Here is a 19,553-nt window from a genome sequence, read left to right as displayed (position 1 = left end):
TGCAAAGGAAGTAGCGCTCACAGCATCAAAAATACCACAGGTCTCACAGTTGATACAGCCTGAGTATGGCTAGCCAAGTGAATGCACACATGTACTAAAATAAAGGATACATCAAAAAGATGACATTTGTGCATTTGTCACTGTCCCAATGACCAATGAGCAAAAGTTTCATACATTATCTCTCAAAAATGCAGTAAAAAAAAAAGCCAAAAGACACAGTATTGATGTAAAAACCCTGCAGAAACTTATGTCCTGCACCTATATTACATCAGAGGCACAGACATGCATTTTTCTTATTCAGATCTGTACAGGTATAAGCAATGATGAACACTCAAAATGGACTTAAATTTATGGTCAAATGAGGCAAACTGTTCAGTTCAAATCAAATCCCTCTCTCACACCATATGAGTTATCATCTAAATACAGGTTGACTGACAGAGAAAAAAGGGCTTCTTTGAAGCAACTACCTGTGACAAATGGACCTGTCATCCCTTTTATGAAAATGAGTTTTACTGTAATGTGTGAATAGGACATTTCAAAAGAAAAGATGGATAGATATATGCATTCCCAGCAAAACAAACATCTTATGTTTGTAATGCACAATTGTTTGAATAAATCTTTTGTCTCCCTTAAAGCCTGTTAATAGCTAACCACAGTAAATACGAAAATTTCTTGCCATCGATTGATCAGCATACAGATTTCCTGACTAAGCGAACATTCCGATGTTTGCTCTCTCTTTCCTTCATTCTTTTCTCTGCACATATTGACTTTTGACACTTCTTTAGCCCCAGTAATATCCCAAACCCTAGGCTACCATATCATCATCAATTTCCTGATTTTTGAAGGAAGAAAGACAGGCAGACAACTTAGGCAACATACAGAAGAGGATAGGGTGTTGTGGGGGATAGAGAGACTCTGTACTCTGTAAAGTGAAGTCTTTGTACCTTTTTTCCTCTTTTTTAACATTGAATGTATGACATGACAAATGAAAGAATTACCTTTAAAGCACCTGACCTTATCTCTAAAAATTTAATACTGAGTATTAACAAGTTGCAAACACAATTTTGGTAGGTTTTAAATAAGACTCCTTACAATGTATGATTTAAAATACAGGGCAAATTGAGTTTCTTGTAGGCTTATTTTGTAATGTAAATATTTTTGTAATGTTTGTTTGATGAAGGCATCATACAGGCTAGCTTTTGTTTTATACTTTTGTTTTATACTTATAGTGGTTGTGTACTCTTTTTTGGTTGCTGACTTAATAAATTAAGAGCTCCCTCAACATTTTTGGAATTTTACAACTGTTTTCAAAGTATTTCAATGCTCAACAGAACAGTCTACCTCTAATAAAATTCCATGAGAGACAGATTAATTGGATTACCTTTTTATTTGATGAGTTGGTCTGGTCATAACTGAACATATTCATTAATTTTGTTCTTCTTTTGTTTAAATACACATATTATCCACTGCAAAATAAATTGAATGCTCCTCCACCATTTATGATTTCCCCCCAGGCAAACATACAGTCTAAGCACCAAATTTGACAATAGCAACTGAAATACCATTTTACAATACCAGAATTGCACAGAATGAACCTTTGCCCTTTTATATAAGCCTATGCTTTTTTTCTTTTACCTTATATGTGCTAAGGCATTTTGCTTGGCACGTGGAGGGGCATCACTTTGGGCGGGAATAGCCTGCGGATATAGACGAGGCCTACCGAGAATCGAAGGTTCTAAGAAGTCCATGTTCAATGTATGAAGTTGAAAAAAAAGGTGTAAGTCACTTCATTATACTGAACAAGTCGCGCAGAGTGCAATATAAAGACAGAACAGATTCAATTTCATCCGAGAGGGACATCTGATTCCATGTTGCACCTAGTAACCCATTCTCAAATACTTATTTTAATATATTTTGAGTGTTCCAAAAAAAAAGAATGAGTAGAAGATGAACGCCATTGCAGAAGTTGTCGCTCTTTTCCTGGGTTTTCTGAGCTGGGTGATGGTTGGAATATCCTTGCAACACCAGTACTGGAAAGAATCTACCCAGGACGGCAGCGTCATCACAACATCTGCGATCTATGAGAATCTCTGGATGTCCTGTGCGAGTGATTCCACCGGTGTCTACGACTGCCGTGAATTTCCGTCCCTCTTTGCTCTGCCTGGTAGGCGACTGCGTTATTATAATAGACATAACACAAATAATAGTAGTCATGGTAATTACACTACTACAACTAATACTACTGCTAATACTTATTTTTTGCTTAGTAGTTGTAACAGTAGGCTACTTGTAGTATGATCATCAAAAAATAATTTTAATATTAATGTCACTAATTACAGACTTCTTTGTTTAATTATTAAGGACTTATTATCATCTAATGTAAATGTGCTCTTAAATTAGATGGACCTGGACATTTGGTTATTTGACTGCTTCAACCTCATTTATCAATGAAAGAGGTTAATTATACAAATTTATAAGATGCTGCAGAAATTTTACCATCACAATTTCCTTGGGTCTGTTTGACCCTGCTACTCTCATGAAGTCTATATGACCCAGTTGTGTGGGAGAAATAGTCAGATGGTACCAGATTCCATTTCTTTATTGAAATATTGTTTCATGATGTTCTGACATTGAACATAATTTATTACATAGTTTCATGCTTATTTGGTTACATGGCAATGATTTTCAGTGACAATTTATGGGTCTTTGGATGTATGAAGACATATGGACAAGATTGCATATGTTTCCTTTTCTTTAGAAAAAAATCACTAATAAATTGCCTATAGTTGGTGTATGTGGATTTATTTGAGTATGTACTCAACTGTACTTATATATTGGTATCCCAGTTATGTTTATGTTTTGTCTATGACGTTGCTGTTATTGTTACTAATATCGCTGTCCATGTTTATTGTCATTGTTATTTTTATGGTCATTCCTATCGCATAAATTCAGTGTGCTAAGTGTTTAGCTGTCACTGTGAGGTAAAGTCTCCAACCACAAAACGTGACTTACCATTAGTCGTTTATATGATTGATATTGTGATCACCTCAGTACGAAATGCAGACATGTGAACAATGCTCAAGCGTACAGATACTAATTCTGCATGGCTGTGAGTTGGCTATCAAGGACAGCCGTGTGTTTTGTCGTTTGAACATTGGACTTGTGTGACGTTCTGTCCTTCGATAAACACCTGCTCAGTTTCTGTTAAGGTACTGACGAACAAGAGCGATGCAAAGCAAACGGCAGGGATGAGGGGCGGGGTGGGGTGGAGCGGAAGAATTAATCATTGACTGCGAACTCTTCAGCTAGCATCACATCGGAATTCTGTGCAACTGCGGCATACTGGATTTTAAATTGCGACCAAAAAGAACCGCTGAAGAAGTGCGCACTACTTCAGCCTCGGTGCAACTGGGAGGATATCTGGGAAAAGTTGACTCGCTAGAAAAAGGATATTGACAAAAAGAATAGGTGGAAAGACGAAAGAATATTACGTACAGTGTAGTTTACATACATAAACAACACCTTTTAGGGAGAAAGTATGAATGCCATTGTAGAAGTTGTTGCTTTTCTCCTTGGTTTTTTGAGTTGGGTGATGGTCGGGGTTGCGCTACCGAACCGTTACTGGAAGGTTTCCACAGTGGATGGCAACGTTATCACTACTTCAACCATCTACGAGAATTTGTGGATGTCCTGCGCTACCGACTCCACGGGTGTCCACAATTGCCGTGACTTCCCGTCGCTGCTTGCCTTGTCTGGTACGTGCACATTCAGGGAGCACATAGCCAATCTCAGGATTATGGTTTAATCTCCTGTACTGTTGGGTTGAATGGGGCTTCAGTCCGTATTCACATGAAGATCTAGTGTTTAAATGGATGTTTGAGTTGAGATTTAATGGGCTCAAGGGACGTGTTCGCAATCGTTTACTGCTGTTGGAATTACTTATGGAATTTCGAGGAATAATCCACTGTAAAAAAATAGATTGCCCAGACTTTGTGCTGTTTTATTAGTCTAACTTGAGTCTTTTACTGCGCTCCATATAAAACGGTTTCGGATACCATGTAAAGATTAGTCATGAAAAATGCGAGCTATTGTTTATTGTTGACATGATCCTTAGTCGGGAGGTACCACTCTGATTCGACGAGTTTAGGTTAACTCCTTTTAAGCCACATTTTAGTTTTACTTAAGCCTGCGACCAGGGTTTTCTTGCGCATAATTTTTGAGGTTTACGTGCTCAGATTTCTGTCACAAGTCTGTCCGGGTTTGCCTATTTTCATGTCAATGCTTTATATTAATGATTTATCTGATGAAATCTCTTCATCTTATTTTTCCGCATAGGGTACATCCAGGCTTCTCGCGCGTTGATGATCGCCGCTATAGTGCTGGGGACTTTCGGCATCCTGGCGACGCTGGTGGGGATGCAGTGCTCCAAAGCAGGCGGCGAAAACTACGTTTTGAAGGGAAGGATTGCAGGAATGGGGGGAGTTTTCTTTCTGCTCCAAGGTAAGAGCGGTCCCGTTTTTTAATCATAGCCAATACTAGTGCTGTAATAAACTAGGTTTCTAAAGTAAGGTGTGTCATATTTTGCTTCTTTCTCAATCCCCCAGGTCTGTGCACTATGATCTCTGTGTCTTGGTACGCTTTCAACATCACACAGGAGTTCTTTGATCCGTTCTATCCGGGGACAAAGTAAGTGGTTGGCCCACTGTCGCTAGAGCGCCTAGGACTAATATTTTGGTGTTGCACTACCGCCCCCTTCAGTATGCTAGTTTGAACCTTATTTCTCGTCAATATTTCCCTTCAATAAGTGACCATATGTTAATTTATTTTACACACTTTGAGTGCTGTTCTCTTTGTGGGCTGCTCGATTGGGTCTTTGTACGGTGCTAACACGTGAAATGGCACTGAGCAATTGCTAAATTTAGGGTTCAACATTTAAACGGGTGTTATGTTGTATGTGTGTGTTCAGCTAAGCTAAATGCTTTGTGTGGGTATGTTAAATGTTATTCTAAAGTAAACACAAATTGAGTAAAAATTTATGTGTATCTGGACCAGTGCATAATGTGTAAGTGTACATAATGAACACAACAGACATATTGTGACACAAATGTTGTTTGTGAACCCTGTTGCAGGTATGAAATTGGCGAAGGCTTGTATATTGGCTGGTGCTCGGCTACATTGGCCATCTGTGGGGGATCTTGTCTGGTGTGTGCCTGTAAAATGGGAACTCCTGAGAAAGTGTGAGTTCATGAGTCACCCTTTCTGTGCGGCAGGTGTCCCCTTTTAACGTCACAGATCGTTTGTCTGCAGAGTACCTTGCTCTGTACGTCACTATCTGTCTGCCTGTCTCTTTGTAAGCTTTCCATTTTTAAGTTATTGAAGTGTAACCTATCCCCTGTCCACTTTGTCTGTGTCCCTCTCCTTAATAGGCCTTACCCCTACCAGCCCACTCGAGGTACAGTGTATTCTGGGGGTCCTCCATCACAGAGTGCCCCAAGCAATTATGGCAGAAATGCATATGTCTGATGGAAGGACTACTCCTCAGAACGTCATGGGTCAAGTCCAGCTCCTCATCTCGGTACTAAAGCAGAATGATCAGCACACACCAAAGCTCCTTCCTGGGAATCAGGTCGCCAGAACTCCATTCAAGCAATAGTTATGTCCCATATGAAACTGTGACTATTTATGTATTGTCATGGCTATTGCGAATAGCTGAATTAAGTGAGACTTTAACAAGCTTAATACATGCATTTTAGTGTGTCCAAACATGGAATATTGAATACTAATATATTTTTAAAGCCCAAGTAAACATATGATGAAAATAAATCCTCCCTTATAAGAAAATCAACATGCTGTAAGGTTTTGGACAGTTCTTGATTTTTATGGTTTATAATACATCAGCAGCAAGTATGTTAGATGTATACAGAGATTTACATTGATTTTACTGTACAATACAGATGGGTGAAGCTGTGGCACAATCATTTCATTAATGGAAGGCCTATTTTCATATCTCTTTAAATGGAAAGGCCTCCAGCACAGTTAATATAACGTTCTTACACTGTTCTTACAATTTAGTAGCTTCCTACAATACTAAAGCATTTTGAGAGCATAATGTGTTAGCTGGTAAATTTATACATAATGGTTAACATTACATTACAGTCTTACTTCCCCCCTCACAGAGAGTTACAGTTGTAAGTTTTTTTTTCTTTTAATTGGGTTCAAGCTGATATTAAAACATTAGGCTACACTTAATAAGTAATGAAAGTACTGTAACTTTGAAATAATACATAGCTTGAATTCCTCTCTGCTTCATTTCTCATGTACTTCAAAGTTTTATTGCACATATCTTTTTCTGTCTCACTGCATCACACGTTTTATATATGTGTCACCTAATTTTACTCAGCTTTTGAATGTCTGGACATTGAATAGATGAAGGTCAATACAGTACTCCACTCACTCAAATTGTAAAGATGTTCAAATACTGGTATTTGAATTTATACTTGTAATAATTGTTTTATATTGTTTCATTTTATACATGTTTGTATGTGTCTAAAATAAATATCTTTGGTAAACTACATTTGTTTGTTTTATTTGTTAGTTGTCAATGCATGTCTGCATACTTCAATATGTCTGTTGTATAGAACCAAGGTAGAGCCACATTGACTTAATATGCATTACAGTGCAATATCTATTTACTTAACAGATATCCACATACCCTTATCCAGGGGAATGTGCATTTTTTACAGCTAGATATTTACTAAAAGCAATAAAGGCTTAGTTTTGTGCTATGACATAACAGCTGTGCTACTACTGGGATTCACTTCTGCAACCAGCTGTGACCATATGGTCTCACAAAAATTCATTTTTGGATACTCATAATTTAAATAACACTACAGGACATGAAAATATAGATATGTACGTGAACAAGCTGATGATCTTGTTGAACCACCACTCAATAACACAGAATGTTCAAAACTTTGCTGATTGTTCACCTAAAAACAAATTGTAGCTTTATATGATGGCTGCTTAAGGCCATCATAAAGGAATCTTAAAACCTGCAAATACTAATCTTACATAGCATTTGATGTCAGACATGATGCTGGGACCACAGTGTAGCATAGTGGAAAGATTAGAGCTTAAACAGGGCTTGTAAACTAAGGTTGCCAACTCAGTTCTGCGGTGGAGAACTGCTGTATTGCCTTAAATATCCAACGGTATGAATGGATAGCATGTATAAATTGTTAGCCAAGTAATTGGCTTTGGGTAAGAGTATCTGCTAAGCTGCAAGGTACTGTGACCATTTTGTTACATTAAGTTATGGAGGAAAAGTTATGGAGGGATCTCAAAATATCCACTTTGGTAATATCAAAACCCTGAGGTAAATATCTTAATAATGCCGTTTTATTTTTAGTAAATGGAGTAACAGAAATGTGTTACTCACAAATGCATCTTACAATTTTTTTCTGAACATGAACCAACCAGCAACACCTGCTACTAAAACCACAGCATGCTCTTGCTCTTTGGATGGATGTTTGGATTACAGTTTGAATGTTTAGATTGCATGGCTTTACACCCTGGGAAACATGGAACTCAGAACATGCCCTAAAATGCACCAGCTCCCCCTGTTTAGTCAAAACCTCCAGAGTAAATTTAGAATTTCTCTGAGCGACAGGACTGTTATCTGATCCACATGAAATGTACCACAAGGGCATCTATCTCACCATGGAGATCGATAATAGACACCATACAGCATTTCTGCCTTGGGCGGCAAGCGACTCCCAACAAGCAGATGTAATTATTAGCCAGATATGGGGAAAGATCGATGGGGAGAAGTGTGGGTTGCAGACGACCAGATAAACAAGATAAGAGAAAGTCTGCCTGTTTATTGCGTGGTCGTGTGAGCGTGCAAATTCATCTTCAAATGAGGGTGACACAGAAGTAGAAGTCTGTAAGGCACAGCCATGCGATCAGCATGGTCATCCATTGTGTTATTTCTATGGGAATCCCCAAAAGAGCGGTGCGTCTCTGTGCTGTAGGCTATAGTTTTTGGGCATGCCCCGTAATTTGACGGATCTTATACCCGCTATCCCATTAAATACAAGGGTCGTTTATCCGTAGGCTGGGATTTTGAGGCAATTACATTACACAATCAGCCAAAATGAGGATCCATCCATGTATTTATAATCCCAAATTTAACAATGAAACCGAAAGGGACATAACATGAAGAATGCTTAGATTACGTTGTATGGGAACCTTAGAGCTGAATCCCGGTAAGACACTCGGGAAACTTAGTTGATCGGACCACATCAATATTATGATAAGGAGGCAGGACATATTGTGGAAATATTTGTAGTTAGTTGTCTTTATTCCTTTACCATCTTGGTGCTCCCGGGGATAAATAACTAGCCACCTACTCGATATGGAGACGGGGAGGCGGAAAGGTCTGAGTGGTGTCTTGTCTTCCCTGTCGCTGCTTTGCGTAGTTTTGGATTTGCAGCTGGATGGTGAGTTATTATAAATCCCTCTGAGGTTGCGCGCCGGTACGACAGAATGTCAAAAACGTTGCGACTGTACGCCTGTTTCGTCCTTTAAAGTTAAGAAAACCGGACTGGCGATCGGAGGTAAACAAAATGGTCATGGAAAGGGTTAACAGCCAGCGTGCCCCAGGCCGTATTGACATCTTTCAAAGCTAGCTAGCTGGCTCGCCAGCTACGCAGTAAAGCTTTATGCATTCTTTACATTAATTGTTCACTCTTGATTCATATTCATATTCATATTCAATTCACATAGCTAGTTAATAGGCTACATTGCAGAAGAGCAGTTTGCTAGCTAGATGTCTGCTGCGGAGCTGTCACTAGGAGCTTTACCAGTAATGGAAAGGAGGGTATAACATTGCCAAGCACGCAACGATAATGAGGGAAATCTGTTTGTTGTGGCCATATTAACTTGAAAAAGTTGGAATCTTAAAGTTAGGACACTAAATATTTTGTAAATAAAAGTCACGGATGCTGTACTTCGTCTCCATGTTACTTTACGGTGATTATAATCAGTAGATAACCTCATAAACATATCAGAAAAGATAGTGGTTACTACACACAAAATAGAGCCCAAGTAAACTAAAGTATGAACTGTTAGTTTTGATAATGGAGTTTGCTTTGGCATTAGCTCTTCTGTCAGTGATATGATCTGATGATCTTATTATTACCACACGTGATGCGATGCTCTTTGAGCCACAGTCCCTTTAAAAGTTGCGCTCTGTCTCACCAGTGTCTTGTGTTGCAGGTGTTTTTGGCGCCACCCCTGTGGAGATTGAGCAGCACTTGGAAATGGGCCGCAAGCTGCTTGCTGCTGGGCAGTTGGCAGAGGCGCTGTCCCACTACCACTCCGCTGTGGGTGAGCAGTGCACAGAGGCAGACAAATTTATGTTTTATGACAGACAGGAATTCAGAGCAGGAATTCAAATTCAGACAGGAACTGACCTCACTAGAGCAGGAAGTCAAATTCAGACAGGAACTGACCTCATCAGACCAGGAATTCAAATCAGACAGGAACTGACCTCATCCCTTTGACCTCATCCAGACTTAGCTCAGTAAATATCCAGCTGCATGAATGGGTAACATGTAAAAAAAAAATTGCAACCTATGTAATTCACTCTGGATAAGAGTGTCTGCTAAATGGCAGTAACTTAATGTAAAGTATCTGTTTACCAAATTATGCTGTTGTGTCTCCACACACAGAAGGTGACTCCAAAAACTACCTGACATATTACAAGCGTGCAGCTGTGTTTCTGGCTATGGGGCGGTCCAAATCAGCCCTTCCAGACCTCACCAGAGCCATCCAGCTCAAACCAGACTTCCTTCCTGTGAGTCTTTCATCTTTGATTAACTGGTGTTTCATCAAATTGTGTGTTCTGTTATTTGCTTTTGTTTGGTGCATTAGATGATGTGATATGTCACTATGTGGAAACAATGGCTCTCCCTCTCCTCTTCTGCCCCAACCAAGGCCAGGCTCCAGAGAGGCAATATCCTGTTGAAACAGGGCAACACTCAGGAGGCCCGGGAAGACTTTCAGGCAGTGGTAAGCCATGTAACATGTCCTGCATTTACCCCAAAAAAACCAACAGATACCGGGGCGGCAGTGTAGAACAGTGGTTAAGGAGCAGGAGTCATAACTGGTTCAGTTCCCCACTGGGGCACTGCTGTTGTACCCTTGATAGACAGATAGATAGATTCCTTTATTGTCATTGTACAGAGTACAATGAAAATGAGTAGCAATGAGTGCATTCACACATAACCAACAGCAATTAAAAATAGAAAAGAGTTCAAGCTAAACATATTTAAAATGCTAGATATATAAATAAAATATAAAATGTATGTATTTGCTGTAACCTGTAAAACAATAAGATATAAAACTTTTATTATTAGCAGCTGAGGTATTGCACTTCAGGATATTGCACATTTACTGAATTGCAGTGGCCCTATGTACAAGTAGTGCAGTTAGGAATATATGCATAAAAGGTACAGTTGAAATGTAAACATCTGTGCATAAATGTAACTGCAAGTGTCATAGCACAGACAGTCACACAGGTCCCAAACAGTCAGTGTCAGTGTTTGGCAGTGTTCAGTTCTCGTATGGCTCTGGGGTAGAAGCTGTTCCTAAGTCTGTTTGTCCGTGATGTGATAGACCTGAAGCGTCTACCAGAGCGTCCAGGATGGGATGAGTCTTTCAGTATGTTGGCTGCTCTACTGAGGCAGCGAAAGCTGAATAAGTCTGGGCAAAGAGCAGCCAATGACCTTCTGGGCGGTATTGATGACCCTCTGAAGGGCTCTTCTGTCTGCTGCTGAGCAGCTGGTGTACCACGCAGAGATACACTACGTCAGCACACTCTCGATGGAGCAGCGGTAGTAGGACACCAGCAGTTTCTCCTGCAGGTTGTTGGTCCTGCCTTCTTGACTACTGCGGTGGTGTTTGTAGTCCAGGAGAGATCTTCAGCGATGTGCATACCCAGGAACCTGAAAAAAGGGACCCTTTCCACACAGTCCCCGTTGATGTATAGTGGATTGAGGTCTGCACTATTCTTTCTGGAAATCTATTATGATTTCTTTTGTTTTTGAGGAGTTCAGGACGAGATTGTTCTCTGAACACCAGGCTGCCAGTCTTTGGACTTCATCCTTGTAGGCTGTCTCGTCTCCTCCTGAGATAAGTCCAAGCAGAGTCGTATCATCCGCGAACTTGATGATGGTGTTGGTGAGGGCACAGTCATAAGTATAGAGGGTGTAGAGAAGGGGGCTCAACACACAGCCCTGTGGGGCACCAGTGCTGAGTGTAAGGGTGGAGGAGAGGTGGGGGCCTGGTCAAACAGTCTGGGGGTTGTTCGTCAGAAAGTCCTTGATCCAGTGGCAGGTGGGTTGGGAAAGTCCTAAGTCAGTGAGTTTAGTGACCAGTCTGCCCGGGATGACGGTGTTAAAGGCAGAGCTGAAGTCTATGTAAAGCATCCTCACATAGCTCCCCTGGTGGTCAAAGTGGGTCAGTGCAGTGTGTAGAGCAGTATCGATGGCATCTTCTGTAGACCTATTCGCTCTGTAGGCAAACTGATGTGGGTGGGAGGCTGGCTTTGATGTGCTGCAAGACCAGCCTCTCAAAGCACTTCATGATGAGCTTGGCCAAGGTGTTTACCCCAGAATTAGCTCAGTAAATATATCCAGCTGTATAAATGGATAACATTATAAAAAATCGTAACTGATGTAAGTTGCTCTGGATAAGAGCGTCTGTTAAATGACAATACTGTACTGTAATGTACTGTAATGTAATGTTTACCATTTCTCCCAACCTCCCCTTCTTCCTGCTGTCCCGTTCCTCGCTCCCTGCCCTGCCGTTTTCCTCTCCTCCACCCTCCTGGCCGGTTTCTGCCCCTCTCTCGGTTCTCCTCCTTCCTCCCACCTTTTGACTGGTTTGGCCTCCTCCCTCCCTCCAGCTGAGTGGAGATGCAGGCCATGAGGAGGCTACATCTCAGCTGCTGAAGGTGGAGGAGCTGGAGAAGCTGCAGAGAGAGGCCCACAGTGCACACCGCAAAGGGGACTACATGGCTACCATCACTGTGCTGGACCGAGTCATAGAGGTAGTGTATGCAACAGGGATGGGCACAGGTATGATTACCTGGTTACCTGTATGACAATCTATTACTGGAATACTGAAAATATTGCTTGAGTATGGGATATTGCCAGATTAATCAGGTAGTATTAACAATGAACCTCTTTTACAGAACCATTTGTGTGTGTGTGTGTGTGTGTTTGTGTGTCTGTGTATGTAAGCGTAAGTGTGTCAACTATTGGTTAAAGTTGTTACGTAAATAGAACAAAAGTTAAATCAATATTCAAAACTTTAAAATTTATTTACTAAGGATTATTATATATCATTATTTATTTAAGTATTTTTAATTTTGAGTAATTAAATACTAAAATTGCTAGGTGCCCACCCCTAGTACTGAATAACACGTGGGTGTAGGCAGTTAGTGGCTAGTGTACTGGACTTCAGACCTTAGGGCCATTCAACAAAGTACTTTTCCTTGCCCCAGCAAACATCCTGTAAATGGGTCACATAGTGCAAGATGAAAAGTTGTTAGCATTGTAAACCTAAAGTCAATAATTAATGTTAATAATAAGGGGAACAAGAGGTTTCGACCCACAGCGATTGAGGACAAGGTCTGAAAACACAGAAATATAGCACTGAGAAAGATAACAGACCAAGTCATACAAGTGCTAGAATGCTCAAAAATAAGCCATGTGTGGCTTCGCATGTTATCTACGTGGGCCAAAGAGGTTGTCCATGGTGAAGTGGTCAAAAACCACTGCTGTGAGATGCCTCAATGGTAACCAAAAAGAGTATTATCGAAGTCAACATAGAGTGAAGCATATACATGATGTGTGTTGGTGTATGAGTAAAAACAAACCATTTTGTATTTTTTTGACAGATTTACCTTCACAATATTAAACATAAATTGTTTATGATACACATTTACATTACATTAACATTTATTCACTCGGCAGACACTTTTATCTTTTATGTCAAAGTGACTTAGAAGTGAGTACAACACAAGCAAAAAGCCACATAAGGAGTCAACAATATTAGAAGCGCTGCACCAAGTTTCAATAGTTGGCCAGACAAGGTACAAGCTAGCTGGTAGAGATACAAGTGTTTGAAACCATAGAATTGATTTATTTTAAACACATATTACCTTCACACATACTATCTATGCACTGTGCTGACACGTAGTCATTTTTGTCATACCATACAAAGGGTATGAATAAATTAGGAGTCATGCTTATCTACTGGGTGATAAATTATGCTTGAAACGAAACTCAAGTATTTTGTGTTGTAAATTCAAGACCGATACCAATAAACCTGAGAGTCAGCATTGCTGCCTTCTGTTGTCCTGTGTTGGAGATAGAGCCTTATCAAAGACATGGACCTTTGAAACTGGGCATTTCATTGTCTACACCATGTTAGATTCTTAAGAAAAATTACTATTTTATTTTTGAACATAGTTAAAGTCATTGACTGCCATGTCAGTGCTAGCAGTTTGCACAATGACATTCAAATAGCGAGAATCATGGTATTAATTTCATTTTATGAAATGATTGAATAAAGCACTCTTCATTAACATAGGTTCCATGTTTGAGGCATTTAGCTAAGGTCATTTCTCATTTAAGTATGAAAAACATTGTCAGTGTCAGTAAATATATGAATGTTGTTTTATTTATTCATCTGGAACTGTGCTTCTACGAATAAACTGCACTTGAAGAGTCTGATTTTCTTGGATGGATGTGATGTGTACATGATGTGCACTGTAGTATGTCTTAATGTATTTTGTGTGCATGCCAATTGCCCTACCTGCTTTTTATCCCCCCCCCCCCCCCCCCCCCCCCCCCCCCCTCACCTCCCTATCCCAGCTCTCCCCTTGGGACCCAGAGTCCAGAGAGCTGAGGGCGGAGTGCTTCATCCGGCTGGGGGATTCTCGCAAGGCCATCCAGGATCTGTTGCCCACCACCCGCCTCCGAAATGACAACCGGGCCGCCTTCCTGCTGCTCAGCACCCTATACTATGGGCTGGGGGAGCACCAGGAGGCTCTGAGGTAGGGACCCAAATGTCACATCCTACTGCCTTCGGTGAGGAGGCCCCTGTCATGTCACATCTACAGAAAATAAAGCAAAAATAACAACGAAAACAAGAACCAAGAGCCAGTGGCAAATTCCCTGGGTGCCTACTCTGCGTGCAGCTGTGTAGCATAGTGGTAAAGGAGCAGGCCCCGTAACTGAAAGGTAGCTGGTTCGATTCCCAGCTGGGGCAATGCTGCTCTACCCTTGGGCAAGGTTCTTAACCCACAATTATCTCAGTAAATATCCAGCTGTATAAATGAAAACTGTAAGTTATGTAAGTTACTCCGGATAAGAGTGTCTGCTAAATGCCAGTAATGTATTGGAATGTCTGCTTGCTTGTGTGCATGACTGATCCATGCTGGCTGTATATAATGACTTGTTACGGTGGGTCTTTGTGTTGATTCGCGCTGGCTGTATGTAATGACTTGTTATGGTGGGTCTTTGTGTTGATTTGTGCTGGCTGTATATAATGACTTGTTACGGTGGGTCTTTGATCTGTGCTGGCTGTATATAATGACTTGTTACAGTGGGTCTTTGTGTTGATCCGTGCTGGCTGTATATAATGACTTGTTACGGTGGGTCTTTGTGTTGATCCATGCTGGCTGTATATAATGACTTGTTACGGTGGGTCTTTGTGTTGATCCGTGCTGGCTGTATATAATGACTTGTTACAGTGGGTCTTTGTGTTGATCCGTGCTGGCTGTATATAATGACTTGTTACGGTGGGTCTTTGTGTTGATCCGTGCTGGCTGCATATAATGACTTGTTATGGTGGGTCTTTGTGTTGATTCATGCTGGCTGTATATAATGACTTGTTACGGTGGGTCTTTGTGGTGATTCGTGCTGGCTGCATATAATGACTTGTTACGGTGGGTCTTTGTGTTGATTCATGCTGGCTGTATATAATGACTTGTTACAGTGGGTCTTTGTGGTGATTCGTGCTGGCTGTATATAATGACTTGTTACGGTGGGTCTTTGTGGTGATTCGTGCTGGCTGTATATAATGACTTGTTACGGTGGGTCTTTGTTCTTTCTATCACTGCTTTGTCTTTTCTCTCTTCTTCTCTCAGCCAAGTCCGTGAGTGTCTGAAACTAGACCAGGATGACAGGGAGTGTTTCTCCCACTACAAGCAAGTGAAGAAGATCAGCAAGCAGCTGGATTCTGCAGAGCAGCTGATTTCCGACCACAGGTCTGTTCCTCACTGTCTGCTTGTGGGAACAGGCGTTTCCAGTCTGGGGACTTGTTCCTGCGTCCTTGGAACTGAGTCTGCACTAGCTTGGTATTCAGATGTTTCACAATCATATTTGAATTAATAAGGGAATGCCACAGAGCACATTGTAGAATGCATTGCAGAAAATGCAAAAATGCATTATATATGCGATGTTGAATGTTTTAAAAACTTTGTGTCAGATACCAGCAGGCAATAGAGAAGTACGAGTCAATAATGAAGACAGAGCCCAGCGTGCCATATTACACTAACAGAGCCAAGGAGAGGATCTGTCACTGTCTGGTCAAGGTGAGCAACCTGCCCATAATGAACAGGTGCCTCACAGAACAGAGACACGGAAGCCTAGTAACAAGCATGAACACACCCTCTCATCTTCTTCGCTCTTCCTCGCCCCCTCCTCTCCCTCAGAACCAGCGAACCAGAGAGGCACTGGATGTGTGCTCCGAAGCGCACCAGAGAGACCCTCGAAACATCAACATCCTCAGGGACAGAGCAGAGGCGTACATCCTAAACCAGGACTATGAGAAAGGTAATCTTTGTGTCTGTCACTGCCCACCCTAGGGTGGCTCTGTCCTTTCTCATCCATACTGCCTTTTAACAGGGAATGAAAAAGCTTTGAAGAATCAAAGGGAAGCTCCTGCCCCCATTCTAGCAGATAAGACAGCTACACAGACTGAAGAGCTAACTGCTTAACTGCAGCAGAGATTGCAGATCGATTGACTGAAAGTGCATCAGACAAATGTATGAGTTTACAAGATCATATTCATTGTGTTCCTAACACAAGCTGATAATCTGAAAGAGCTTTCAGCCAATTATATCATAACTTACCATTATTCAAAACTTTGTATAATGAGTAAAAAAATATGCTTAAAATGCTGATAGGAAAAATCTCCCTCTAAGGAGCGAATGGAAAATCAAGCAGAGGATCAATAAAGCAACAGTGTTCAATTAGCAACAATTAATTACCCTACTTCCTGAAAAGACATGACCGTCACCTCATTCTGACCTGCCGTTTCTCTCTCAGCTGTGGGAGATTATCAGGAGGCACGAGAGTTTGATGGGGACAACCAGGAGATTCGGGAGGGGTTAGAACGGGCACAGAAGCTACTCAAACAGTCCCGCAAGAGAGACTACTATAAGATCCTTGGAGTGCACAGGTACAGGGGCATATAGAGTTACCTAGTGATTCGGGATTAGGGGAATCAGTTGTTTGTTGTACTTGTTGAAATCTACTAGGTGAGTACTGTACAGACTGGTAAGTGCTTAGTGTTTGGACAACATTAGACCTATACTGAAAAGGTCAAGTACGTTTAACAAGTAAAATCACTCATATTCTTTTCCTGCCTTTGTTCGACAAGGAGTGCTAACAAACAGGAAATCATCAAGGCGTACAGGAAGCTGGCCCAACAGTGGCACCCAGACAACTTCCAGTCTGAGTCTGACAAAAAGGAGGCGGAGAAGAAGTTCATTGACATTGCTTCTGCCAAAGAGGTGCTCACAGATCCAGGTGAAACATAGAAATCCCTAGACACATGCTGTTTACATGCATTTATATGTTCACCACCAGACTGGAAAGACCATTTCTCATATTTTATAACATAAAACACCACACAGAACGAAATTTCAATGTATCATTTGTAATTCAGTAAAATGTGAGAATTGGTCAAAGGTCTGAATACTTTTTCAAGGTTCTGTATATTCGATTAAGCTGAACATTCTTAAAACATGAATACTTTATAAATGTTCGTAGATTTAAATATGCTTGCATGTAAAGTACAATATTCAGTAAATATTTCATATTGGGACACACTGCATGATGGGAATGACTGGACCCAACAGTAAGACACAAACCATGGGCTTCGGACCTGTGATGGTGAGCAAGGCAATGCATTTGCTCAGAGAATAGCAGAAGTACATTTTCGGTTCCCCCTCACCGCTTCACTAAATGTAAGCAACAAATTAGAAGAGGCCTGTGTTGCCTTTTTAGATTATTTCTCCTCATTGCTTTTGCTAATAAGCTTTCTTTCTCACTTTCGATCTCACTCCCTGACCCCTCTCACATCATAAGCCAGGACTTTGTGTTGTAAAATAATTATTGGTAGCATTTTTATAAACATCATAAACACAGATTGAAATGGGGACTCTCTGCACAGAGAACCACCAGTGCCCCAGTAGGTCCATTCTTTTGCTTCACTGTATCTAATAATCAGCATAATCCAGTTAGGTTCATTCAGGTTGGCTGTTTCATTGCCCCTTCCTCCCCCCTTTCTTTTCTCTCACAGAAATGCGGCAGAAGTTTGATGCAGGCGAAGACCCCCTGGACCCTGAGAGTCAGCATGGGGGTGGTGAAGGAGGACATGGCTGGCCCTTTGACTTCAACCCTTTTGGGTCTGGTGGAAACTTCCACTTCAGATTTCACCACAACTAGTGTTAGCGTTGTGAGGACTTCGAGAGAAGGCGAGAGGGAGGAGACAAAGGAGTGTTGAGGAAGTGCACAAAGAAAAGGAACGTGATGACGGGCGCTTGGAGAGAGGCCCTGACCATCGGGACTCGAGGTGAACGATGGACTACACCTTGCTTGCTTCATAGGGGAATTGGAGCTGAGGTATTGGTGGACATGAAGATTTGGACTTCTAGCATCTTCTTCCACAAAAGACTTTGGAACTTATTTAGAGGTGGGGGTGTAGGGGAAGGGTTGTTTGCACCCCACCCAACCCCCAATGTGGGGGTTACTGCACTGGGACTTGTGCTAACATGCTGTCCTGTTGTTAATTAAAGAAAGCACAGAGGTGAACAAACATGGTTGAAGTGCAGTGCATTGCATTTTTTTTTTCATTCATCAAAATCAGCCTAAAATCCAGACTGTTTCTTTTTAAGTCTGTTCTCATATTTGCTTTGTTTTTTGTGATGTTTGTATGAAGAAGAAGACCTTTTGTTGTCACTTCTGTGTTGCTTCTTTTTTGAAGCTTCTAAACTCCACGGGTGAATTTTGGGGGGGGGGGGGGGGGGGGGTTACAGTACTTGTACAGTATGTCTGGAGCAAATCTCAGACAAAACCATACATTTAACTTTAACAATATTTCATGTTTGATGCTGAGAGCTTTTGATTGTATAGTCACATCATTTGAGTGTAGACTGGAATGGTAAACAGGCCGGCAGACAGTGGCGTGTTCTAGCACCACCATGCAACAGGACCAGTAGTATTTTATTTATTTATTTATTTTCATTTTTTATTTATTTTTGTCTATATTTGAATTATGATTTGATATCACATAATTTTTTTGATGTTGATGTAATCGTACTGCAAAAAATGCCTTCCGCTTCTTGTTATGAATTAGGTGCGTTGACACTTGCTATCCTCTGATTCACACATTGTGAGGTCTTTGATGATTTTAAAAGTAACATATGTAAGGGATGGGTGATTTCTCAAAAATGAAAGTGTTAACTTTTTAAAATGGTTTTCGTGCTCAGTCGTATCTTGAAAGAATTCCACATTTTCCTACGCCTTTTTTTCCTGCATATATTTGTATTCAGTTCAGCAGTTGACCCCAGTGTCATTTTTCCAATGTGTCCCTTAGTTCTGGTTTCCAGGCCAAACCCAATACTGCAGCACTGGTACTGACTTAGGTACAGAAGACATTGCCAAATGGATTAATAAAAGTATTGATGTCTACATTTGATGCTACAAACTAAATAGTGTAAAACTGGTTGTGTCTACATTCTTTGCAAATTTAATGGGCAGCGCTACAAGTCAGCAAATTGATGAGCAGTCATATGTTTGCATTTTTTTTCCCAAAATTTACTATTTGCTGTCTCAAATGAGACACCAGTCAACAGACACAAGTTCATTCTGTACATCAGAGCTAACATGAATAACCTTCTGAGTGAAATGGTAACAATGTATGTAAGATATGCTAGCAAATGGTAAATGGTAATACTATAGTGATCAGCAAGACCCTCTAGTTGAATGTAACACATGGTAAGGTATTAAGTAAGCTATTTAGAAAGCAAATGAAAAATCAAAAATTTGATCTTGTCACACTATCATTGTCCTGTACTAACTTTATCACTTAATTCTGAGGTAGCTTTATACTTAGCTTTGTGAGTAGGCTACCTACATAATTATGAAAAACACACACACACACACAATGCTATGGCTATATAAACGGTT

The 19,553-nt window shown here is 40.8% G+C and overlaps 2 protein-coding genes across 3 annotated transcripts; both read left to right on the top strand.

The window, feature by feature from the left end:
- Positions 1 to 1,947: 1,947 nt before the first annotated feature.
- LOC118775230 (claudin-15-like) lies at positions 1,948 to 6,164 on the top strand. Of its 2 annotated transcripts, none has more exons than XM_036525041.1 (5): positions 1,948 to 2,164; positions 4,336 to 4,500; positions 4,605 to 4,686; positions 5,130 to 5,237; positions 5,427 to 6,164. In XM_036525041.1, exons 1-5 carry the CDS (start codon positions 1,948 to 1,950, stop codon positions 5,521 to 5,523), a joined length of 669 nt encoding a protein of 222 aa, XP_036380934.1. In that variant the 3' UTR covers positions 5,524 to 6,164. The 2 variants fall into 2 exon arrangements, with proteins under 2 accessions (XP_036380934.1, XP_036380933.1); XM_036525040.1 differs by lacking the exon at positions 1,948 to 2,164 and adding an exon at positions 3,300 to 3,755.
- Positions 6,165 to 8,307: 2,143 nt separating this feature from the next.
- On the top strand, positions 8,308 to 18,361 carry LOC118774955 (dnaJ homolog subfamily C member 3-like). The gene is made up of 12 exons (XM_036524590.1): positions 8,308 to 8,501; positions 9,280 to 9,390; positions 9,735 to 9,859; positions 10,000 to 10,074; positions 11,972 to 12,115; positions 13,947 to 14,128; positions 15,224 to 15,343; positions 15,565 to 15,670; positions 15,791 to 15,911; positions 16,407 to 16,539; positions 16,741 to 16,889; positions 17,665 to 18,361. Exons 1-12 carry the CDS (start codon positions 8,417 to 8,419, stop codon positions 17,808 to 17,810), a joined length of 1,497 nt encoding a protein of 498 aa, XP_036380483.1. The 5' UTR covers positions 8,308 to 8,416; the 3' UTR covers positions 17,811 to 18,361.
- The last annotated feature ends 1,192 nt before the right edge of the window (positions 18,362 to 19,553 follow it).

This window comes from Megalops cyprinoides, chromosome 3, assembly GCF_013368585.1.
Source record: "Megalops cyprinoides isolate fMegCyp1 chromosome 3, fMegCyp1.pri, whole genome shotgun sequence".
Classification (NCBI taxonomy): Eukaryota; Metazoa; Chordata; class Actinopteri; order Elopiformes; family Megalopidae; genus Megalops; species Megalops cyprinoides.
Note: the sequence above shows the minus strand (reverse complement) of the source record. Positions and strands in the feature narration are given on the sequence as shown.

Excerpts from the sequence above, each read along its gene's own strand:
- LOC118775230 (XM_036525041.1), top strand. The coding sequence starts at position 1,948 with ATGAACGCCATTGCAGAAGTTGTCGCTCTTTTCCTGGGTTTTCTGAGC. Across the intron at positions 4,501-4,604 it reads AGTTTTCTTTCTGCTCCAAG|GTCTGTGCACTATGATCTCT; the intron begins GTAAGAGCGGTC and ends TCAATCCCCCAG. Across the intron at positions 4,687-5,129 it reads CCGTTCTATCCGGGGACAAA|GTATGAAATTGGCGAAGGCT; the intron begins GTAAGTGGTTGG and ends ACCCTGTTGCAG.
- LOC118774955 (XM_036524590.1), top strand. The coding sequence starts at position 8,417 with ATGGAGACGGGGAGGCGGAAAGGTCTGAGTGGTGTCTTGTCTTCCCTG. Across the intron at positions 12,116-13,946 it reads TGCTGGACCGAGTCATAGAG|CTCTCCCCTTGGGACCCAGA; the intron begins GTAGTGTATGCA and ends TCCCTATCCCAG. Across the intron at positions 15,912-16,406 it reads AAACCAGGACTATGAGAAAG|CTGTGGGAGATTATCAGGAG; the intron begins GTAATCTTTGTG and ends TTTCTCTCTCAG.